General features: G+C 36.1%; 1 protein-coding gene across 3 annotated transcripts in view; it reads right to left on the reverse strand.

Annotated features, from left to right (window-relative positions):
* The window catches only part of PTPN3 (protein tyrosine phosphatase non-receptor type 3), a gene marked incomplete at both ends in the record, with an annotated part of 98765 nt that overhangs the window by 11856 nt on the left and 60555 nt on the right, over window positions 1-26354 (reverse strand). For all 3 annotated transcript variants that reach the window (XM_082480036.1, XM_082480035.1, XM_082480037.1), the window contains 10 exons: window positions 1912-2040; window positions 6154-6300; window positions 7028-7089; window positions 7358-7448; window positions 10236-10402; window positions 12153-12309; window positions 17010-17066; window positions 18055-18132; window positions 19115-19313; window positions 21329-21352. In XM_082480036.1, coding sequence (XP_082336162.1) covers window positions 1912-2040; window positions 6154-6300; window positions 7028-7089; window positions 7358-7448; window positions 10236-10402; window positions 12153-12309; window positions 17010-17066; window positions 18055-18132; window positions 19115-19313; window positions 21329-21352 — 1111 coding nt within the window. The remainder of the gene's footprint in view (window positions 1-1911; window positions 2041-6153; window positions 6301-7027; window positions 7090-7357; window positions 7449-10235; window positions 10403-12152; window positions 12310-17009; window positions 17067-18054; window positions 18133-19114; window positions 19314-21328; window positions 21353-26354) is intronic.

Genomic DNA, 26354 nt, shown 5'->3' on the forward strand with positions numbered 1-26354 from the left:
CCACTTTAAGTATACAAATAAACTCCCCTTTAGTGAAAAAAACAAAAACCAAACAAACCAAAATAAAAGACCCCCTCAAAACAACCTTGCCTTCACCCCGACACACACACACATCCACCTAGGACTAGCTTTAGCATGCTTTTGTCAAACCTACATGAAATCTATGCAAGCATATGCCTTTGCACTAGAAACTATGTTCTCAGCTGAGAGCTATCATGAGACAGCTTACACATTTGAAGATCCTTGTAACTTTCACATCTGTTAACATGTCTACAAAGGCACATCATATTCTCACACAACCTCTAACTCAAAAAGAATTAGCTTGTATTAAAAAAAAAAACAACCACAAAACCACAAAAAACTGACTGCCCCACTCCCATTAGAATTTTGACTTATCATACACTAGTAAATAGACATCTGAAGTGAACACACATACTGAGTACAGTCACTGCTGGATTTACTCAAAATTATGTACTGTTTCGATAAATACCAAGAGAAAGAACAAGTATTTGAAAAGGGTAAACTAATATTTATGTGAAGCATTAGCTAACCAAAGTTAATTGGCAACCAACTAATTTTAGTGACAGGGACTAAAAATTTTTCTACATATACTCTGCAGTACTGCTTTAATAAGGTTCATTTCTTCTGCTAATTTCTTCAAGTTTATCACTAACAGATTAACGGGCTGTAAAACAGAACCGCTTCTCCCTGATTGGATGGTTTCTCATAGCTAGAAACTGAAACACTGCAAACCATCTTAACTGGAAAACCTTTAAGTACTGGCATCTCACATGTTTATGACTACAAAGGAAATCTTAATCACATTAAAACAAATTTGGATGCACTTTCAAGTGACAGCTTCAGTCACAAATTTATGACACTAAAGGATTGGTCACCATGCTGTAAGAATGTCAATTAAATGGTATATTTTAAAACAGATATTTCCTTTTTCTTACTACTAGAAATTCTAGTAACAGGAAAAATCTACCTAACTATACAGACGTTTAAAAGATTGACTAGTATTGGAACTGTAAATGCGCATTTGGTCAGTACACAGTGATTTCTTACACATGTGTCTTCTGATAGCACAAACCTTCATCTTTTTAGAAAATACTTGTGATCATAGAATTTTGGAAAAGAGATGAAGAGGGAAATGCATAGGAAATGTAGGACAACTTAAAAACAAAGCCAAACTTCATCCCCTGTATTCAGATTGTGGGAAGTCTAGATGTGATCTGAACACAGATTTCACAGCAAAAGCTGATAGACAAGAAGTATTCCATGTATTTAACTTTCTCTTTGCTTTATAATGCTTCCTTTAACAAAGTACTAACAGCTAAGGAATGTAAGTACCTTACATAAATTAAACATATTTTAATTGAGATATATAGTTTTGTTTTTTTTTAAATCTGACTAAAGATGATGAAAAAGAGCTGGTGAGATTCTCCATCTTCTCTCAAAACAACACTATTATGATTCACTTTTTTCTTAGCTGTTCTAGCTGCATGTGCCATTAACCAAGTGATCCATATTTCATCCTTGAAAGAGCACAATTACTTAGAAAAAACTCTAATTGAAATCGAAATACTTGTGAAGAGTCAGCAACTGCAAAACTATTTACACAAAAGCACTAAACTTCTTTATGAAGCTTATTACAGTACCTGCACAGCATAACGTATTAATGTATATAGAACTTTAAAAAGTATGTTTTTGAAGAAGCTCTAAAGAAATTATCATACTATGTTGATTCATATAATATATATTCTTTTTGTAAAAATGTGTATATATATACACACACGTGTATATTCACACACAGAGATGTACATGCTCAGACACAGAGCCTCTATCTACTCATCTATACATGTATTCACTCAGCTTGCTGGGGGACAATGAAAGATAACGGGCTTTTACCTCAACATTTGTAATCACCATTTCTCTAACAACATAAGCAATCGTACAATCTTCAGAGTGGCATCTGACACGAAAGCTGCCATATTCCATTACATCTGGTGGATCAGGCCAATACTGGTGACATTTGGTCTGTAAAGAAAATTAAGCATGCATCAAGACTGTATACAAGCAATTCTGTTTCTACCCTCCCCTCCTATACTACAGTTCAGGGAATTCAAGGAGTGGTATAAAATCTAATCTGGTTTGTTAGTGAGGTGTTTACATCCAAATTGGAAAATAACATGCCAAAATATGCTAAATTCCCTATAAACTTTTGCTTTAGTCATTTATAACAAATATTCAGGTAAATTGAATGCAAGATGCTTTCTGTCTGGTACTTATCTGCAATTGCTAAAAGGACTTCTCAAGGCATAATGTAGGAGGAGAAACAGATGGATTTATTTCATCTTAAAAGGAGTGTAGGGGATGAATTTATATCTAACTTCAGCCACCTAATAGCAGGTTATCACAGGGATGAAGACACATTTTTTTGAAAGTGAACAATAAATGGACAAGACATAACCAAAAAAAAAAGATGCAAAAAGGGAAATTCTGATTAGATGTTGGCAAAACATTTCTGTGAGGACGATCAAGGACAGAAACAAGATGTCCTATGAGGCTGTGGAATCTCCGTCCATGAAAATAATCAAAACTTAACTGACATGACACTGTGCAACCTGCATGAAATTCAAAGATGCCCCTGCTTTGAGCAGAGAGGAGTGGACCATGTATCTCCACAGGTCCCTTCAAACCTGAATTATTCATAGACCTTGAAGCGACAGCATGCCTGAAGGCAAAAAGTAGTGTGAACCAGTCTGTCCTCCCCATTCCAACACTGCAGTCTCGTGGCTGAGGGAAACAGCAAGGCAGGTTCCATTTCTGGAGACCCAAAGAGATAACTCATTCTGCACAGAGAGAGGGAGCAGGAAAAGGAATACCCAACAGAACTGTCATCCCTTAACACACACCCTCCAGAAGTTCAGTGTGCCTTCTACTTGTCTGGCTGCTTCTATAAGAATGGTTTCCCTTCGCCTCTCCCTGAAAGCAAGTGCTGATGGTAACGAAGTCACCCTAGCAATCTTCTAAAGATTGCTTCCCTAACTCGGGTATTAGTTTTCAGTCCATTAAGAGCTATGTTTTAGTTCAGTTTTTGACAGAAACTCTCTGAAAGGGAAAAATGTCTTCATTTTTCCATTCAATCATATTTTGTGTTTTAAGGCAAACATATTTTTAAAACACAGAATAATGTTTATAAACATTACCAGCAAGAATACCTTATAGAAAGTTACCGCAGGCACAATAATTCACAGTAACTTGCTCATATAATGAAAGTTGCCCTTCACGCTTTCTAGGGAAAACTGAGCTCAGAAACTGGAAGAACTGACAAACAACTTTAGTTCACGTGAGTGTCATTTGTCAGAGAAATGTGTATTTCTTTTCTATGTCAGGTGCAAGACTGAGGACAGAGATCTCTTAAATGATTAATCGTATCTAAATGCTAAAGTTATAAACAAAAGCCCAGAAACATACTTATTGATGCAGAAATATGTAATTTGCCCTCTTCCTCACATAGGTTGCATGCAAGGCTACAATAGCTTAATCTTCAAGCCTACCGATGCGTGACAAGCAAAATCATACATGCATGTGAATGCACCTGATGTACTGTACACACAATTGGAAGTACACCAAAAGACAAGTGAGAGATGAAGTGGAACACAATATTTAAACTACACCCATGAAATATCCTATCTTTTCTAAAAGAAAATAGATTAATCAATTCTGCATACAACCATAAAGAACCATTTTCTCTCTTGCCTTCTGCTGCTGATAGGAAGAGGCTGATCTTCAGATCCCTACCACTCTACTGCTGAAATTAGTCTTCCTTTTTCTGGTTCACCTTCTAAAGGCAGATAAGATAGGCACATCTAGTCATTGTTCATGTAACTTTTGTAGAAACAATCCTAATGCCAATACCTATTCCTCATTTTAAAAGGTAAGCTTAAGAGCAGTGCTAGTGACAGAAAGTTTTCTACCTCATTACCCATCTAACCAAAGGCTGAAACATTGTGGAATAGACTGAACTTGAAAAAGCATTCCAGTGAGATACTAGTTCAGTGACATTTTTGTTCACTGAAGAGAGCCCATCAACATAAGGTTTCAACATTTCATCCCAGTAATTAAATATTTTCATCTTCCGCTTCTCCAACTCCAATCTTGTAAATAATTGCCATCATGTAACAAATATAAACCAGGTAGTTTCCAAGTATGAGCCCACTGGACTTCTGAGAAAGGCATATTAAAGAAAAAGTCCAGCTGAGCTGTAAGAAAATCCAAGGGATTCATAAAAAAACATTTTGACACAACTCCCTAGATACTGTACTGAAAAATTTACTTAATTGTGTGTGACCACAACAGCTGAGCTATAATTGTCCTCTTCATTGCCTATACATTTGAACGATAATTTTTACTAGCTCCAAAAGAAACCAAACAAACTGATATTCCCAACATGTTTACATTCCAGCTTTAGTTAATTCGGACTCTCTATTAACTTAACATTGCCTGTGCCATCTGTAACTTTTTTTTTTTTTGTCTATAACTTCTTTTTAAACTAATACAGAGTGGCAAGATCTGGAAATTTTGAAATGTTAAAATTTCTTAATTCTACCTTTCTTAGGGCTCAATTTTTAATGACTCGAAATCCAAATTTTAAACATTATGCCTGAAGCTATTGCTGTAGTACTTTATGCATAATAATTTCCCCTTTAAGTTTAAGCCAAAATCATGTATCTGTGTCTGAAAAAATGAACATTACTGGGGGGGGGGGGGGGAAAAGTTTTTTTATCCTGTAATACAAATCTTAACACCGTTGAAAAGAGATATTCTAGAATGTAAAACCTCCAGGGTTTGGGAAAAGGTCTGGTATTTGGCAATGGGGATACTCTGGCGAGAACATACGTTTCTTTCTGTCCCTGAAAATTCACCCCCAAACTGGGCCAATGTAAATCACCTCTGAAAGTAAACAAAACTCAGAAAAAGTGTCTGGTGTATAAAGGTACCAGCAGGATGGTTATAAGTTAGAGACAAATTGCCTTGAAGGTTCCAAGTCACTGGGCAAAGTACAGACTAGTACCAACCTGTGTTTCTCCTCTATGCAAGGAAAAGAAAGCAGGAAGCTACGAAGGGAGCATTTTTGTGCCAGGTGATGTTCAATAATGTCTGTCTCCATGAACAGCCACATAACCTGACTGTGGTTAAAATCTGCTGATTTTCATCTTTCACACTTTTTATATAATGAGAATTATGTTGTTGCTTAACTGTCCTTACTTATGTCTCAATCATTATGCTGTTTAGGACCTCAAATACTCACTCTCCTGCTTTCCAAAAACATTGTTTTTTGACTGAGGTGCCAGATAATTTGATAGCGTAGGATAGATCACATAGGAAATAAAGATAAAGGCTACAATGAGGGCATACAAGTGTCATCATCATTTCCACCTCTTAAAAAAAAACCTGTCCAGTGTTCAGATTCTAAAACTTTAAACCCAATCCCTTTCTGTACATTACAAATACAAAAACTTAATCTTTAAAACTGCAAAGGATACGTTAAATCAAAATACAACAGAATGCATCAGATACTGCTTTAATTTTCAGTGTATTATTCTGAAATTAATGGAGCAATAGAATTTATTTAAACAGAATTAAAAGAATTATCAGAGCAACTCTAGGAAAGAACTTATGACATAAATAAAAGCAAGCAGCTTAAATTCTGACCACCTGTATACTATAACTAGAAAATACTGCAGTGGCAGACTCTTGTTTGAAGCCTGACTGCAAGTTTTGCTCAGTCTGCTCAATGCTTCCAGATGTTTGCCATATCATTAGAAGAGCAACTGCCACATAGAGCCCAGCTCTCAGGGTTAAAAAAAGACAGCACGTACTACCTGGCTGATCAGCAAAATGGAGTCAATACAGCGATTTCTATTTATTCTATTTATCAGACAGCTGGTTTGTTTCCAACGAAGCATAACAAAAAGTAAGTTGCAGTGTATCTGTTCCTCTAAGTAATTCAGAAAGCCTGGCCTTCAGAGAAATGATTCAACAGAATAAGCTGGCCTATTTTAGGGTTATTTGATCATAATAATGGGAAAAAAATTATAAAGGCACAGTACATTTCTTTAGCATACAAAGAACCTGAACACTTACCCGTCCTCGTTCAGTAAGAGTTGTTAACATGATGATCAGCGACAACTTGTGATCCCAGACTACTTGCCAGAAGTGTGCACATGTGTGTGGAAGAGGCCCCTGAGTTGCAATGTACCGGTTTACAATGCCCACAGAAGGAATTTCCATCTATAAAGAGAAAGAAAAATTCTATGTAAAGTTTGCCTTCACTGCTCAAGTACCATTTTTCTTCAATTCAGCATTTCATTCAAATAGACTTGAGGGTAGATTAAGGCAGCAAGCCGAGTAATAAGAAAATCAAGATCACAATTTATTATGTGAAAAATCTTTAAGTGTTTAAATTAAACCAGATGTGTACTATAGATACTCTAGTCCTTCAAGCTGAACTAGGAAGAGATGATTAATAGAGAAAATGTATTATTTGAAAACGTGAAACTGCAAAGCTTTCCAGTTTTTCTTTAATATTTAGTAAAGAATAACAGCAAGGTATACCAGAGGTACACTAGCAAAAGCTGTTTATTGCCTGATAGTAGACATGGTAAGTTAATAGTTAATTCTGTGATTTAGGTATTTAAGTATCTAACACAAACAAGCGGTTCTAGAGGAAAAAAGGCTTAGTTTTATGCTATAGGAGACAAGCTCAGCATTTGCAGTATATGGAAAGGTAAAAAAAATTTTACTGGTTAAAGACCCTGCACATATCACCTACTGTGTATCAGGATGGCCGCTTGTTTCATCAGAGACACTTCATCTTTTACATTATGAATCTTTATATCATTTATGCTTACAAATCCCCAAAATATAAACCGAAAACCCCTTATACCTTGAAAGAGATAAATTTAGCCTGATACTGTAATACAGAAAGCGGGCAAATGCAGGTGCCTTTATGACTTACATTCACGTAATTTGCATTGATGTAATCTTCATCTCCTTGCAATATTATCCTTGTGGCATCATCTGCACACAAAAAAGTAATAAAGAGGGAATCAAATTAGCAATTAAGAGACATGCTTCCCTTCTATTAAGTCAAAAACCTGAGGAAATGCAGACGTACAAACAGCAGATACAAACCAAAATAGATAACCTTTTAGAAAATAAAACGAACAATTATTCGACTTTGATTATATAATGAAATCTTTAATCAAGAAGTTCAGTACAACAGTTTTATAAGCTGTCATTTAGCGGATAAAGCAAAACAGGCAGAAAGTCTGTACTTAATACTCACAAGGTAGAACATCTTTGTATCTATTCTTGTCCATATTCTGAGGTACCTTTGCACATGTAACAGCCAATCCTGGTTTCTTTCTATAAAGTTGCTGCAAGACAGAATGAAAAATGGTAGGATTTTGAGGGATCCGATTATGCTACATACACACATGAAAATACACAGACAAAAAAAAAAGATCAAATTTTTTCTTTAATCTTTTTCCTAATCATCTACAAAATTCACCTGAAAAATTATGTATTTAACATGACAAGAATTTCTGTTATTGCTATCCTATCATCATGTCTAGAAGAATTTCTAGAAAAAGAGAGGAAATGTAAGAGCCATTGATATAAACTGTTTCCCTGCAAGATTGCCTTTTTCTTATAAAACTGTGTGCCAGAAGGAAAACATAGGTTGAGCATGGAGGAAGTGAGCAATTAAAAAACAAACATCATAAGAAAAAAAAAAAAAAAAAACACGGCTGCAGACTGATATTTTCTGGAATCAACTGTAATACAAAAAATTAAAACAAACTTCTATTCTCTGGACTAAAACCACCACATGCAAGTACCTGAAAAAAACAAAGCTTCAATGTACCACAATCTCTTAACGTGACTCCCCTTCTTTTGGGCCAACCCCAACTTTTTCTGGTGTAAATGCAGGCATACAAGTGTATAACCAAAAATAAATTTTAAGGTCAAAATGCTTTAAGTGCATCATACAAAACAACAAAAGGCATACGGGGGGGACGACATGACACGACAACAACAACATCAAGAAATGCAATTATATGACTACAGTTTTTCCTGTATTAAATATACATGAAAGCAACTTATAACTAAGTTATTAACCTGGCTGTGCCAGAGTTTTATATACTTCATTGAACACTTACCAAAAAGCTCATTATATCTTACACATTTAATGAACATTTAGAATATGATTCCATACATAAAATGGAATGAAAGAAATAGGAGGCTAAAATCCTCTACTTTGGTTGAGAGAAAAGGAACACACAAAAAGTTTATTCTAATGTAGGATTTACTGAATCCTAAGACTCAGTATCACAGCTCACCACGTTTTTCAACTTGAACAGCATAAACAAGCCATGTGAGAAGAGAACTTGATAATATATGTAACAACCAAACAGCTTCTATCAGTTATAACTCAAATTCCATTTTAGTAGAGCCAAGTTGCTATTTCTGCTTTTTTTGGGAGACAAGGAAGAGTAATTTAACATTAAGTAACAATTCTGGAGCTTCATTACTGTTTCCTGACAAAAAGTCATTTGCCATTGACAGACTTCCTAAAATTTTGCTTAAGTGAAGGAAGATATTCTGGACAAACTTGATTATTCATAGTCTACTGGCTAATTATTTACTATTTTACTAACGTGAATGGAGAATTTGAGAGCCACCAAAGCTGAGGGGTGACACTACAATTGCTTCCACTCGTGAAGATCACTAAACAATGAACTCAAAGAAAGAAGGCGACTAAGCTGTCCCCTAGTTTATTAGATTTCAAAAAGGTTTTGCGCTTTTTTGGTAACATCAGTAATATCCTTCTATAAACTCTGCCAGGAAAAAAAGTCATAAAGAATCAAATATCCTATGAAGATTATTACAGGTTGTGCACAAATTTAGTCAACAACTTCAACAATTAACAAAGCATTAAAAGGCTAGTTCATATCTTTTGAGTTACTGTTTCAATAGAGAACAGACTCGTTGCAATTGCTGCACTGCAACCAGTGATGTGGATTTTGGAAAACAGCTATGAACCACAGTCTACAATTCCTTAAAAAAAAGGGGAATCGTAACTCTCAAATCTTGGACACAAAGTAAACCTAATAAAAATAGTGCTTATCCAATAAGCAATACCAAAACTCTTCAGGCACCACCATTAAATCATCAGAACAGGTAAAAATTGTATCGTTGTTCTACAAGTTTTCAGCGTCAGAAAGGGTTACTCTGGAACTCAGTAATGTGAAATTTGTAAATCATAATAACCAGGGTTTCTACAAAGTTACTACAAATGTTTGGATCCACAACAGCATAATGAGCACAAACGTACATACGCTGTACTCCTCTGCCATTAGAGAAGCAGCTAAATTATCTTTTGGAATTTCTTACGCTAACACTGAAAGAACTAATTTAATAAACTATAAAAACATTTTATTAGTCAGTTTTCTATGACATTTCTTGCTAACCATTGAAGAACATGAAAAACGTTAATTCATTAATCTATACAGCAGACAGCAGTCTTCTATGTCTTATCCTATATACACGGGAAACCCACCTACGAAGTAATCTGTCCAAGAAGTAATCATCAGTGTTTTAGATCACCAGGGAGAAACACCACAGAACAGGGCATTACAAATGTCCTGGAAACGGAAATTAACATTCCAACACTTTCATATCAACGTCTAAGAGAAGATGATGAGAAATGGTCAAGTTGCTCCTGTTATTCCTTGAAAGACGGCAACAGATGAGAACTTGAAACCCTAACTTAAGGTATAAAAGATGCTTTAGAAGTGTCACTGAGCAGCATGGAAAAATAAACACAGTACAAGACCGACCTCTGTCAAAACCCCACTATTCTACTCAATAAAATAATTAAGAAAAAAAATATTAATTTAGTGAGCTTTGGGTACTTGAGCTAGAAACACGTTAATTAAAACACATTTTTCTCACCAGATGATGTTTTATGCAAGGCTGATAACCCATTCTTCCCTATCCTAAAGTAGTGAAGGGTAAAATTGATGGGCAAGTCACATTCTTGCTCTCTTGAGATAAGACTGAACAGGAGCAATGAGATTTCCAACTAATTAAGCCCTTACATTACTTGCTGGTCACAGCTATTGGTCTATATTAATGGCATTTGAGAGTTAAGTATTACCTACCTCAAACTGAATAAGGACAGTCCCACTTTCCAGCCCTTTCCTTAGCTGCTCCATAGACTCCTCCAGTGTATCACCACCATATTCGGAACAGACAGGAAGAAGAGATTCTGGGAGATTGTGGGAATCAGCTTCATCTTCTGATTTAGGCTCCACAAACTGTTTAACAACTGGAAGATGCATTGGAAGTTAAAATCGGTCACATACAGCATTAATGTGTTTGCAACAGATATTAAAATTTATCAGCTTGCAAGAACAAAGTCTGCAATGACAAGGCCTCATGAAAGCAAACAGCAACACATTTAACTGCATTTCTTTATGTACTTATTACTGCGGAAACTACTAAGAGTAAAATGTCCTTATGACCTTTCGGAAAACAAAACTCCTCAAGATGCCTATGTATGAAAGCAAAAAACTTGACTTCCAAGCACAGTTTTTTGCTGCAACTTTGTCTTACAGAATGGACTGCTGAACAGGCTAACGAATCCCAACAGCCACCATGGTAAACAAATGAGTTTTGCCTAAAAAAGTTTAGAGCACAATGGAATAGCTCTATAAGAGATATAAGAGCTTCTGTAAGTTTGGACCTCCATCAGCAAAACAAACACAAACATACTTCCATTGTACTCCCCTGCCATTAGAAAAGCAACTGAATTATCGCTTGTAATTTCTTATGCTAGCACTGAAGGAACTTAATAAACTACAAAAAAAATTATTAGTCCTTTTTTTATGACATTCCTTGCTAACATGTTGACGAACAAGACAAACGTTAATCTAGACAGCAGTGCTGTCTCTAACGAATGCTATTTCACCAAGTGTGTCCAGCTGTGGTTATTCTCTGCAATGATCAGAATGGCTCACACCTGCCAAACTTCAGAAAATGGGGAGCTGTTCATATTTGTGCCTATACAAATGACTGGCATGGGGCCACAGGTTATCTTTAGCTAAGTGCAGACTTCTCTTATCTGCAAGCAGGAAGGGGACTAGGAAAGTTAAAGGAAGACTAAATACTGCATAGAGCCAGTGGAAAGGCCTACAATAATAGGTGCTTTCGGGAAAATAAGGTGTTTAGGGAAAACAAGACCAGGAGGATTTCTGTCTTCCTAGAAACACAAGAAATTTTAAATAAAGTAAATGCTACAGAAGTACATACCATTTAGGCAGTTTTATTCCCATAAATAAATCCCTTCAGATTTTTAAGTCTTAATGTAATCAGAAACTCTGTGCAAAGCACTTCCATAATCATGTGTGTTAAGGTCGTACCACAGCTCTTAAGGAAAGTAAGTAAGTAAGTAGAAGCTCTTGGGATCTGCATGTGTTTAAATATGGAGCAAGCAAAACCAAGCTGGATGGGATTCCCATATTTTAAATATACACGCTTAATACCCTGCATATTTCAGAGATTGTCTCCTGTTTGCTGGCAGCAGTTTAGCAAGTAGTCAGCACAGATTAAGCTCGGTATTGTGACAAAATGTGTACATTAAGAATGAAAAGAAAGAAAAGAAAAAAAAAAAAAAACGCAAAAGAAGCTTATTTGACTTTCATTGTATAATTGTGCTGGGGAACTGCCCGTGTGTATTTGCAAACCCGCAACTGGGCATTTGTGAAATTATGCTATATTTACAAAAAAACCCAACCAAACAAAAAAACACTTTTGCAAAGGACTATTTGTCATAGATTTTTAGACTTAAAAAATAAGAAGAAATTCAAACTTGATAATTTTTTTGTTGCAGTGGTAAGAACCTATAAAGTTAAAACTATTTGTATTACTAATTCAAATGCAGGGCGATCTACTTTTTAGCACAGACCTATTCCCAGTGCACTGAGAACACATTTCTGTAAACAGAAAGAGGGTATAATACCAAGCATAAGAGCAACAGTCTCACAAACATTAAAAGTGAATAAAATTAGCCCAGTTACCTTTCCGCCTGACCAAAAGTGCAAGCTCTCTCGTGTGAGATTCTCTGCTGGCTTTTATGAACATGACCACCTGGTCATGCGTGTGCTCTGAGATATCTCGGCCATTAATTAATACTATCTGATCACCTTCATTCAGTTTTGGAATGCATTTATCAGCCTGTTTCAAGACCAAAGAAACACATTAATGTCATTGCATCCAGTCATGTAAGCAGGAACACATCAGGATATTAAGTTCATCATGTAAGTAAAGCCTTCAGAGTTCTCCTAACAAGGTTTCATCTTCTGTATCAGAAGTTCTATCAAAGGATTCAGATCTAAAGCTGCCTTTCTAGCTTCAAAGCCTCTCAATGAAGATGAGAAACAGTTCAAACAGCACATTGATAGCTATAAAAAGAATTTGTATTTATCAAACAGCCACCATCAGATTGCTCTTAAAGATGAGATTTCAGACTCCAAGCCTGAACAACCACTGGCTATAGCCATTTGCAAATGGATTTCTGGAAAAAGGGTTTCAGGCAAATGAGATTACACACTTCAGTTTTTATGCAGTGAATACTGAGAAATCCAAACATGATTTTGATGAATATAATTTAAGTAACATAACATGCCCCAGACAGGCACTTTTTAAAATTTAAAGAAATCCATACACATTTCATATTTTTGTTATTTATCAGATTCTTGTTTGGTGGGTATCAAATGATATCTACAAATAGAGAACATTCTTCCTCATTTCATTCACTGAAAGTTTTAATAAGAAGGTGAAGGTAAGCACTCAACCTATGATGCTCAAGTACCCATAATTTGTGACAAATTCATTTGTTACCTGTGCTGCAGAGAACACTAAAACAAGGTTTTCCCCATCTCATGTGAAAACTTATATTATGTCTTGTCTTGGATGCAACAATTTAGACTAAATGCTGGACTCTACGGTTTGTTTGGCTATTTTCTGTCACACCTCTTAGTATGCTTAGCTCTAAGTCCAGTGCAAAGTAATTCAAGCTATGACCAGATGCTGATGCTATGAAGACGATTAAAGGACTAGAGCATCTCTCGTATGAACAAAGGCTAAGAGAGCTGGGAGTGTTTAACCTAAAGAAGAGGAGGCTCAGGGGGGATATTGTCAATGTATATAAATACTTGAAGGGAAGGTGCAGAGAAGATGGAGCCAGGCTCTCTCCAGTAGTGCCCAGTGACAGGACAAGAGGCGATGGGTGCAAACTGAAACACAGGAGGCTCCATCTGAACATCAGGAACCACTTTTTTTACTGTGAGGGTGACTAAGCACTGGAGCAGGCTGCCCAGAGACATAGCAGAGTCTCCCACCTTGGAGTATTCAAAAGCCATCTGGACATGGTCCTGGGCAACTGGCTTTACATGACCCTTAAGTGGAGGGGGTTGGACAAGATGACCTTGTGGTCCCTTCCAACCTTCTGTGATTCTGTAATATGAATGTGCAGGATTCTACAAACTTTGAGTGTCAAGTAGTGCAACAATCTTATTTTCATTGCTATCCTAATTTTTATTTTGCCCAGGAAGCACCCAGCTACACAAGAGTGATATACTTATATATGTGCTGCATTTCATTTGTTATATAAGATATAGACCTTTACTGTTATTCTCTATTCATAATTGTTCCCTGCATTTCCTTAATGCCAGTACAGGTTCCCTGAACTTTATTCATCCAATGTTATTAGCCCTATCAAAAAAACATCACCAACCTCCCAAATGTGAACAAGATGTTCTAATTAGACCTGACCCTGGTTATGCCTTGCACTGATGGCTCCTAAAGTAAGTTTATCATTGATGTACTATATTACGAAGTAAAAAGTAGGAAGAGATGAAAAGAAGAAGTGATAATGAAGGAGCCAAGAAGAAGAAAAATGCAGAATAAAAAATAGGCAAGGATATGGAGAAGAAAATAAATTGGGACCCACTTGTGTCAGAGAATAAAGTAAAAGGAAAGAAAACTTAAGACATGTATGAGTGCCACAAAACAGATAAGGGAGAAGAGAAAGAAGAGAGAGAAAAGAGATGTATGCAAGAAAAAAAAAAACAAAAAAAACCAAACAAGCAGAAAAGCTGGTTAAAAATTTAAAACAGGAATAGTTTCCCCCAACTTTTTCCAAAGAAATAAGGAAATAAAATAATGAAGAACAGGGAAGATTGACAATGATTAATAAAAAAGACAAATGTAAGCAGAAAAAGAATGGTATATAGGAACAGCTATGGTGTTCTTCAACACTGATTTAACTAGGTATTCCCAGTTCCCCAAAGAACTCCCTTGCAAACTCTTCTACAATTTACAAAGGCAAGACTGAAGAATGCAACTACGAATGATTGATTGATTTAATCACTCTGAGATATTATTGTTTGAGATACAAATTATTTTTTCTGAAATATAATTATTTGAAAAGATAAGTGACATAACGACCATATCGGGTCAGTCTAGAAGAGTCAAGAAGTCAACAAGAACACGGAGGGAATGGTTTCTGAACTCCTATATTTGTCTATAATTTAGATTTCTTGGCTGGTTGCTGGCTATTATTCTTTATTACAGGTGGAGATTAATACCCTTGCTCAAAGAAACTTTATTAATCATGTGACATGCTAATGCCTTAGCTCTCTTACTTGAATCATCTGACTAAATAAAATATATCTTGAAGGAGAATTAATTCCTTCTATGTAGGCATAATTTGTAGATTATTTCAGATACTGAGCTTTTCCAGACAATTAATTATGTCAAAGGCTTCCTGTCCCATTGACATATCCAATGTTTCATTTTATGCTAATCACCTTGTTATTGCTCCAAGAAGCAAGCATACTATTTTTCAATGAGAAGCTCTATTAAATAAAACCATAATGACTGCTTTAGCACCTGAGGACATTAATACCGTTTTTAAAAAAATCAGTATAGGACTTCAGTTAAAAAAAGACAACAAACACCAGATGTAATAAATGGTTGTTTTTTAGATATAATGCTCTCCCACAACAATTTTGGCTGCTCTATCCTACAATCTTTCCCAGCATACTAGATTACTGCTGTATTAAAGGGGGATTTTTAAAAGAACTTTAGGACATGAAGGGAAAATATTGCCTTATTTTGGTGAGTAGATTTGCTTCCCCTTCTCCACAAAATATACGGATCTTTTTGTAGAAAAGTGAGAAAAAGTGACCTATAAACCTAAGAAATAATCTCAGCAAATAATATTACCAAACAGCATCCCTGAGGACAATTTACAGGGTAATGAGTGAATCTAGAGCAACTTAAAATAGTAGACAAATACAATGAAGGAAAGGCATCTCTGAGCTAAAGTAACAAAAAAATGCATTCCATAGACTGCTTAAATTGAACTTTCAAATATCAGCTACATTTCATTAAACAGTCAAGAACAGGTGAAATTTAGTTTACGGGAAACAATATAATCAATGTTAACACTGCCATGCTCTAAGTATATTTTTTTCCTCTTGCTGTAACATGATGTGATTTCTACAACACCACTGTTGAGTACACTGTATTGGATAGCTTTTTCCAATTTATTCCCTGACCCTTGATAACTCGCTCACTTGGTGGCTTAGTGAGCTAGGGAGCTAATTGGTCACTTGCATCTATACCTATGCCACTAACTGGAGACACTTAAATGAAGCCTGTACTTTAGAAACCCAGTCCTTTTCCAATCAAAGAGAAAAAAACAAATGCATTAATACTGATAATTTCCTACTACTCTTTTATTCAAATAATTATTGTAGTTCATAAAGGAGTGTTATGCATTGCATGAGTCAAGCCACAAATCATAAACATGATAAAAACAACTTCTCAAACCATCTGGTTTAGCTTGATTTACACCATGACATGTAGATATCAGTCCTGTGACTGATTATCAAACTTCAGGAGTCTACAAGACAAAGAGTACCATCAGAGTTTTAGGATTAAGCCAGCAATATTTCCTCTCAAGTTTGCACTGAAATTATTTTATGAGAGTTGAGAGAAGGTGAGTGAAAAAAATTTGAGATAAGACAGCATACGTCCTTACAAATTTATGTACTGATTATTTATAAAAAAGTTACCAAGATGTTATATTACTGTTATTTCACAATTTCACAGAAGAATTCAATGGCTGTACTGATAGTCCACTTAGTCCATAAATCTTTCCACAAGCAAAAATCCATGGCAAAATAAGAACAGAGAAAACATATTCTGCATCCCTTCTCCCCTGACAAGTACTTTCCTGTCCTATAAATATTTTTAGCCCTAAGGATTTCCTCAGCCTATAACTGTTAGCAGATTTTTCTCCCAACTATTTGTCCTCTCCTGACCACTTGCAAAATTATTTTAACCACAGCAGCCTTTGTCAAGGAGTTTCACAGGTCTACTATCTTCTGCATGAAGAACTACTTCCCTAAGCATGAAGAACCTGGCTTTCACTAACTTAATTCGGGAGCTCGTAGTTCTTCTACTGGAATCCCCTGTGTGCTCCTAATCTTGCAGATCTCTACTACATCTCTCTTAAACTAGTTCTTTTTTTCTAGGCTGCAGGGGTCGAGACTACTCACTTCTTCAGTGAACACTGTTCCACATCTTCAGTCATCGCTCTTGCCCCTCAAACATTTTCCAGTTCAAGATGCACTTTTTGAGATGACAGGGAGAAACAAACATGCTTTCTACTGGTATCTTGTTTGGCTTCCAGATCTTTTCGTCTGTGGTCTAAAAGGCCACTGGTCAAATCAATTTCTAAAGAGAATAGCTCAGCTGCTATCTCATACTGGTTATGGGTTTCCAAATTCCTACATGTACAGACCTGTGTAAGTGGTAGAGGAAGTAATAAAGGGAGGGATTAAAAGTCTTAAGAATTTACTTACAGGTGATCCTGGAGTTATTCTTGATACCACTAATGGCATTTTTTGATCTACACCACCCTAGAGGAATGTCAAGTAATAACAACCATAAGTATATCATTATAATAAGCATAAGCAGTATTGAAAAGAAGTAATCACTTATGTTTGTTTTTATATGAACTTTATGCTCTGTCATTATAGGCAGGGTTAGTAAGATTGAATTTTCATCAGTAAATGGGGAGGGATGGTGCAGTGTCTTTAAATCTACCAATTTCCAGTAAACTAGACCCAGTGTCTTTGCTTTTTATTTTAATAGGCAATAAACAGATCAATCGCAGCATTTATTCTAACCCTACCCTTCAAGCAAGCCTAATTCAGCACTTGAACCTGCAAGGTGGACAGTGTTCTTAGATGCTGTGATGAACCTGCAAGGGATCAGGTAGGGTCAAAGCTCCAGACAACTGTACTCTCATATTCTCTTTATACGACGCTCTAACACTGCCCCACCAATAAATGCCCAAGGTGAAAAGATTAAACTCTGCCCCAATTTTGATATTATGGCTACTTTACTCTACTCTGTCTGCTTAAATGGCACTTCAGTGAGGGACTGTCAAAAATTTACAATAGCCAATTATCAACAGTAATTTGTTTTTTCACAAATTACTTTTCACCTTTGCAATATGATTTTTAATGGACACATTCAATTGGATAGCACAAACTATTTAACTTGTTTTATAATACAGAGGTCCAATTTATAAAAGTTGATGCCTTAAATTAGACTTCCAAGTTCACATTTAAGCAGCCAAATAGGCAATCTGCTTTGGAAATGTGCCATGCCCATAGTATACGCAACTAAAAACCACAGAACTAGTAGAGGCTTATTTCTGTAAATGCTACTTTAGCATTTAAGGATTAGGCTGCCACTTCTAAAAACACTGGGTCCTAAGAAATTCTGGTAGAATATAATGCGTTCTCCAAAGCATTGCATTAAAAATGAAAAATAATCATAAAGTCAAAGCATAGCATCTCTATAATGCATTTAAAAACAACTAAAGGATTGCTGTTTTACCTTTAGGTTAAATCCAAACTTCCCGTCTTCATCTGGTATGATACGCACCAAAAGTAAATCTCCCTCAATTAGGTCATTCTGCAATACATAGAAAAAAACAAACAAAAACTTTTCTAATTTTTAATAGAAAATAGCAGCAAATTAGAAAATAGCGTGTACAAATTTAGATGTGCTGAAGAATACTCTGTGTAAATCCACATTTAAAATAGGAAGAAGCTAAGATTACAGAATATAATCACGTTTGTAACCTTTTAAATTGTAAAAATAGCAACATACATAAGAGCAAATATGTTCTCTGCTTGCTCTGTCCTAATACCACTACTCTCATCTTAGCTTTCTCAATTGACAGCTCCTATTAAAATTTTCAATGTGTTGTATTTACTAAATGTGACTTGAAAAAAATGTTAGGTGCAACACATTTGAATTAATTCTACTCTCAGACTATGAAGTGGCTACTTCTTCCCCAGTTTTTCTCCTGTAAATGGGTGCATTGGTATCTTTGCAAGAGATCCACCAGTCAGAAGGATTAAAAGTTGGCAGAAGGTACTGGACAGGCAGGTTAGGAAGCTGTTCAGCACCACTCTGGAACCGGCTGGCGAGAGGGAAGGAATGGCCCACTACCATAACACTAGGAGAGGGGAGGAGCTGCTCTCTAGCCAGCGCAGAATTCAAAGGATGATGTTTAGCCATTCTAAAGAGGAGATGCCTGGGATAAAGCAGAGTTGTGTCTGCTATCAAGACACACAGCAGCTTTAGTTATCTGGTCTTTCCTTGGAGGAATAAGATTTAATCATGGAAGTTTTCCCATTCTACTAGGAACTTCACCTGGTGATGCTTCTGGAAACCCGGACACCATGGAAATCAATGTAGTTGGCAGGTTTGCCTGTCATACTATGCACAATCTTGGATAAATTTGAGTAGTAAGGCAAGATTTATTCTTATTACTCCATAAAATATTCTCATCCTGGAATATAAGCACTCTTTTTATGGGTTCTTCATCTACAGTTCAAAGCTGCATTTAGCACTAGTTTTGACTTTAAAAGAAGGCAATTGAACATACCTTATCGCAGTAGTACTGGCTGGAATCTTCTGTTGAGCTACTTTTTGTAACATTGTCATACGTTTCTAAGAACTGTTTATCGACCCCTTCCAACTGGTAAGAGCCAGAAATGTTACTAACTCCATTGGGAGACTGAGCCAAGGCTTTAGGTGAGGTACGTGTCAGAGAACTCCTCGTTGGACTGTTTCCCAATACATTCCTTCATTTAAAAAAAATAAATAAATATTATGAAGGTATTGTTATCTAGGTTTTTTAGATTAAATAGTAAAAAAATACAAGTGTACTGCTCAGTTAAAAGAGCAAGCCAACTTTATACTTTAGATTTAACACCACATCCTGAGATGCAGGGTAACGGGATTGGAGTATGACCTAAACCAATCATTTGATCAGTGGACATACAGAAGAATAGATAAACCAAAACTAGAGCTGCAAAAACATTTTTAGCAAAATATTTGGATATTAGCAGTGAAAGGCACTGTTGCTGTGATTCATGAAATCACAGTAATGCGAAGAGAGCTGAACCCCGCGTAAAAGGCTCTTCAGTTGCCAATCCTACCCATGGAAAGCTTTTGCCATGATTCCACTCTCGTTCTTGCAAAGCACTTGTTTTTCATTCCTCTCTTATGAGTGCCATCTCAATGCCACCCCCCTGGGGATAAGATAAGCTTTGCAGAAAAGCCATGGCAAATTGTCAGAGAAATAGTGACAATGAAAGGTTTAAGAACAATATATTCTGTCATCGAGGTAACTCTAACCATGAAGAAGGATACAGAATTAAATGGGGGTGCAGATCTGGCCTGGTAAGTCAAGAGCCTTAAAATTCAAGGACAGCAAAAATGGGTAAGTAAATGAACACCTCAAATATCAGAATTGGTCAAATTGCCTGGTCATGCTCCAGGACCAAACATTCATTTAGCTACATGCCCTCTTCTGAAGAGGATGAAATGCAGACCTCCGTCTAATACAACTAAACTTACAGATACTATACATACAAACTTCTCCGCCTTTATGAATACTACATGGTACTTTGTGAAAATCTCTGTCCTGGGGAAAGCCCAGGTGTAGCTCAGACACTGTTTCATATCACTAACATGCAGTGCTGCTAATGGCAAAACCTGAGTCCTACCAACTTGTATTACCCCACTGCAGACAGACCTTTCACTTACACGATAGATCATCATGCTCAGTGGCAGTACATCTTGCAAGAATACTGCACTGCTACTGCCAACCCAGCACTGCAATGAAGCATATTTGATCTTTGGAAGTACATGGGCTGTTAGTTGTTTATTGCAGTTTATCCCTATAAGCAACATCAAATTCTCACAGGGTTAAAGCAGCAGAAGTATATAAAAGTAAACCCTGGCATTGCAATTTGTGAATTCAAACATTCACCTCTGCTCTGGTACTACTCTAACTATATATGTGAGCTTTTCTGAACCATTTCCAGCAGCCACTGCTAGCTGTCAATGAAGAAATAATACTACACTATATACAGGAATGTAGCTTAGGCTTTTAACATACGGGACTCGCATTGCAATAATGTTAATAATGCAAACTCTTATTTCTTCGCTTGTGGAAATTGGACTGCAACAAATGTAAACATTCTGAAAGGTGCTGTCAACAAAACTTATTCTTGCCATAATATTTCTGATGTTCTGATGTTGTTTTTATCTGACAGCTTCCAGGACACTTCATGATTCCTGTTAGGTCAATGGTAATCAAGTAGGAACACTGTACATATAAATACACCCTAATAAGTTTTTCAGAACATAGTGTTTTAAAAAACAACAACCAACAACAAGGACACAACAAACATTTCACAAGTTGAGATTACAAATCATAATGATTTTTCAGTGTAGAAAAAAATTAACAATACCAGAAGATGATAACTTTTTTCAGTCAGTGCCTTCTGGCACTATATAAAGAGTTACGAGATAAAATTACCAGTGGATTTTTGCATCATTAAACTTTTACAACAGTTTTTAACCAACTTTTCTGTTAATAGTGATTAGGAGTGTATTAGGACTTAGGACTTTCCACATCCTGATCCAATGTTTTTTCCCACAAATCTTTACAGTCTTCATTGGTTTATACATTTATTTGTGTTTTCCAATCATACAAGACCAACACTTTGAAAAATTAGTTCAAGTTATGTATTTTATTATATATCTTAAAGCTAGAGGTTCTATAGTAGAAATCTCAAAAAGAACTCACTTTGGTGATTCTTGTTCAGATGACCTGTTAAAAAACAAAACAAAACAAAACACTAAGTAAACATAAGTTAAATCTTGAAGAAAACAAGAAATAAACTCTAATTAAAAAAAAAAAAAGCCTGCATAAAAGCCAAAAGGTGTGCTTACAGTAAATTAAAGAATATTTAATCCTGTGCCGAAAGTATGAATCAGACAATTATGGAATATACGAAACAACAAAAATTCCAGGGCATCTCTAACCACTCAATTCCACCATCGGCCCAACTGCAGACAACACACATCTACTGCAACTTGAACTAAGTAGTAGTTTATAGAGGCAATTATTTAGCAAGACACACTACATCATTTCAGAAAGATTTTGATATGGATCACAGTTTACAAAATACAGTCAGTGACATCTGTTGTCAAAGTCAAACGTGGCAAAATCTTTATGTATAGGTAACAGAAAATGAGCATTGTCTGCTTCAGAAACATGAATCTTCCTACCTATTCTCATAACGCAAGAGGAGAACAGATGTTGACAGAGTACTTTAAGACAAAGCATAACTAAAGCAGAAGTGGTTACACAAATGAGGACAATCTAGCATGGAAAAGAAATCAAAATTTGCAGAACATAGCATTTTCCAAAGCATTCCATTAACTTAATCTGAAATCACCTGAAACAGTGAGCTAAACTATATTACATCAATTAAAACAATAGCTGTGATACTAAGATAAATTTGAAAGTACAGGTTACTAAAAAGATCCTTTCAAAGCAAAGTAAGTTTAAGGTAGATGGGATGGCTTTACAAATTGAATTAAGTAGTGACCAAAAAACCTGGGGTGATGCAAGTCCGTGCTGGAAAAATACAACCACAAGTAGTTTGGTTTGAATGTAGAATTTTTGAATTGTCAAGTTATAGGAGGGAATTCACAGTACACAGTTAAATTTTCAACTATTGTTCTAAGAATTATGTACTATGTTTCATCAAAACTACAGTAAAAATAGCAGCAGTATCAGTCTAGTTAAGTTTCCTTACATGTATTCTACAATATGAAGAAAATCCTCCTTGAGAGGCAGAGATGGTGAAGCTTGATTCCCTAAGAATTTGTGGAGGTTTGGGTTGTGTGTACTTTTAAATTTTTTTTAAGGCACTAAACTTCCTTTCTTACTGCAGTCATGCCCTCCCCTTCTGATTCCACTGACATCCACCCTCACTCTCCTACAAATGCCTGTGGTTCTCCTTGTTTGCAATCCCCATAGTATTTTTACCCTCGAAGTGCCGGCAGCACACAGCAGATCCTTTGGGCACATGCACTTGCTGCCTGAGCAGCCCACATCTAAATGGACCAGACAACCATTGAACTTGTACTGTAACTGCTCAGTGAGAGGATAAGATCAGGGTGTTTTTTTTTCTGCTTAGTCACTGACTTTCCCTAATCTTGTAGAAAACTCTGCATCTTTGAAAACTGACTCCTACATTAGATTTGACTGCCATCATCCAGACATTCTAAAGTGGGAACAGAGGCAGACGGGCAGTGCAATGACATAAGCCTTATTTCCTTAGGAAGTCATACTAAAAATAAAGAAACTGTGGACTTATTTTCATTTAAACTAATTGATTTCCTTGTGAGGCAAAGAACAATGGAATAGTACATCTTTTCTATTTTGATACAGTAGAGCTACAGCTCTATTACCAAATTCTATATGGAATTCATATTGCCATAAGTTAAACCCTTCCAACAGCCTTCACTAAAAATTTACACCCTGTAAATCTGTGATGCAAACAGACACAATGTCCCTGTTTTAATAGAATATCTCCCCTGTTTCCCCCTCAATAGTGTGAGGTCATTTGAGAAAGAAAACAGCTTGGGCTTCCACTCATATACTGTGTATAAACATAAAGCAAATTTTTCATCACCTCACCTATACATTTGGAGACTTAGACGTGGAATATAAATTCTTAGTAATATTTGCTGAAGGTTTCTCTGTTGAATTATTGCACTTTAATTCAAACATATCAGCTCTGAAGGAGTTACTGAATCACTCTGTAACCTTTTAAAGTGGAAAAAGGTAACCAAAAATTTGACCTAGAAAGCGACCAAATTCAGTGCTTAAAAGAACTCATCAGGGACAAAGCAGCTCTGTCTTCCTGAAGTCCTTAGCAGCTCAGCATGCTATAGCTGCAGAATTTTGATCTCCACAACTTAAATAGTATTTCTAACATTTAATTACTTGCTGATATGTTAACATGACTAACTAGATGATTTTTCTGGCTATACAGTATTCCACATTTTATTAACATATCTTCCTCATTTCACAACGTAGGACAAGGACCATATTTTAAGTCAATAAAAGAGAACACTCACCAGACCAGCCATTCAACTTTTTCATCAAGAAAGAGTGCTCTTCCTTGCAAGGAGATTAAGCTTTCCATTGGTGCAGCTAACAAGCAAACACTTTAGAACTGCAGGTAACTTTTCTTCCTTACTCCACACTATATCTAAAATGATGCCATTGCTATCTTTCACTCACTATGGATTGCCCTGTTAGTGATAATCTTTATAATAAAACTCTTTGCCCTGAGAAAACTATAAATCTAACTTTCCTCTTCTGTCGGGAGGGCAGAAAGGATAGGACTTAAGGAAAGACCCCTCCTCCCCATTTCGGTGTGCCCTACCAGGGAATTCTGCTATTCTGAGAACTGAGGATGATAAACTACAGCGGAGTAAAACCCCAAGAGAAAAGGGACAACTGAAACAATAGAACTGGAGCAAAACTCCCCCTTTACAAACAACTGAAGGAAACATCTGTAGGTTTATGCCCTTGTGGTGTTCTTGAAGTTCTTAAAGCTTCTTTTACTGTAACACCTGCAGGGCTGGGGAGACTGAGTGTGCCAGCACTTCCATTATCACCTCTTTTCTGAGAGCTTACCATTAAACCTTTGATTATTATTTGTAAGCCAAATAAGGAGAAGATATTTACAGCCACACTTTTTTGCTGCCTTTTAGAGAAATTTACATACAGAATGACTTTCACAGTTAACGTTCAGCATTTCTATGAACAAAATGACTGTGTAAGAAGGCCACATAGATTCTTTGTACTGCATACTTAAGAGTACCATTAGAGGAAAAACTTGCAGACTTCATGGTATACACAAATTTTTCAGTGATTTTCTAGAAATTCCAAACATCCACATTTGCAAGCTGCTGCCAACACACATAAAAGGATACTTTCAGTTAGTCTGCATTGCCTTTATGGACCATATTCCAGTTTACGGACTTTTCATAAAAGTTTAATGCGTTCTGATACTCTGTAACTGCTTGGCTCGCTGCAAAATTTGTTGCATCACAGATTTGCAATTCAACTTTGACTTTCTTTTTTGGATGAGAAATAATTGTTTTCTGAACTGGGAAGGAAAGTGTAGTACATTTGAATAAGGATATATATTTAAAAAGAAAGGTTTACACACAAGCAAAACATATACATATACTATTTTCATGTATATTTGAGTGGAAGAGCACAGTATAACTCATAAAAGTCTATTAGTAGTAGTCTTAAAACCCTAACCTGAAACTAACTGAAATGTTCTGAGATCCATTGCCTAGTATTTGAACAACATCTTCCTTGAGAAAGACTGAAGTTACATGAACAAGGACAACAGATTTGTGAAATGCAGATTTTGTAAGAACATGGAATTGAATGTCTGTATATGATTAAAAATAAGGCTAAATAACTTGGTTAATTTGTTTGTTTTAATTCTTCGCAATTTCCTAACAAGAAAGCAGTTACTAGGACTTGGCTGGATACATCTGAAGGGTACTTTCATCAGCTGTAGTGCTTCAAAATTTTTTTTTCACAAAAGGAATTATATTTTAGTTAAAATAATTGTGTTCCCACAGTACGTTCACCAAATCACACTGTGCAGCTACAGTTTATTGTCTATCAAAATGGTAAGCTAAAAGAATTGAACAAATACAGCATACGTTCAGGAAATCTATTTTCAGTGCAATACCTTCAGCAGATGATGCATCACACTTACACCAAGAGCGTATATGCACTTCCAGAAATTCACAGCACAGTGCAAGTGAATTTCCTTTATGTATACTAGTTCATTTCATTTCCTTCCCCTCCAACTCTGGCACTGTACACATTATGCCATCTACATCACCAGCTAAAGACAGTTTTAGAATGTAAGTTAAAGAGGTTTATAGCTTTGCAAGCATGTTTAAGAGAAAAGCTTATGCAGGAATATATTGTATTTATAACAAGTAGAACTGTAGGCTCAAAGTAATTTAGTTTGAAAGGGATCTTGAGAGATCACCTAAACTCCTGTTCAAAGAGCAGCCAACATCAAAGTTAAATGAGGACATTCAGGTCCTTGTCATGTTGTATTTTGAGGTTCTCTAAGGAAGGAAACACCTACACCTTTCTGTCAATGTGTATGAGGGCTTAACTACTCTCAGTATGATTTTTTTTTTTTTCCCCTACTGTCTTCCGAGCATTTCCCATATTGTAACTTGTGTTCATTGCCTCACCCGTTTTTTGCTGCGCACCTCCGAGAACAGTTGGCTCCATATTCTTGATACCTCTCTTTTAGCAGAGTAAAGCAACAATGCAACCAACCCCTCCTCATCTCCCCCCCAGCCTTCTGGTTCTCATACATCATACGTTCACATCTATGAATAACTAGCCAGATTTATCTCACCAATCAATGAATGACTTTAAATATAAGTTTTATAATGCTTCATCTGTCAGTAAGTTTTTCTTACTGACTGATACTATACCTCATCACTTAGAAATGCATTTTACAATAATCTTTCTGAAATACAGGTTAAACAGAAAGTTTCAGTTAATCTTTTCTGTTAGGCTACTGAGTCTACTCTAAAAACACCACCAAAGCTCTTGTTCCTAGGCAGCCTGCTGTTCCAAACCAGACAGATATCTTTGGTTTATTTCATTACAGAGTGAACAAGAGAAAATGAATACAGTTCAAGCAGCAAGACTGCCCCCAGCTTTATCAGTTTGTTTTTTTTTTTTCAAGCCA

The sequence above is a fragment of the Vanellus vanellus genome (genome assembly GCF_965231255.1).
Source record: "Vanellus vanellus genome assembly, chromosome: 2".
NCBI lineage: Eukaryota > Metazoa > Chordata > Aves > Charadriiformes > Charadriidae > Vanellus > Vanellus vanellus.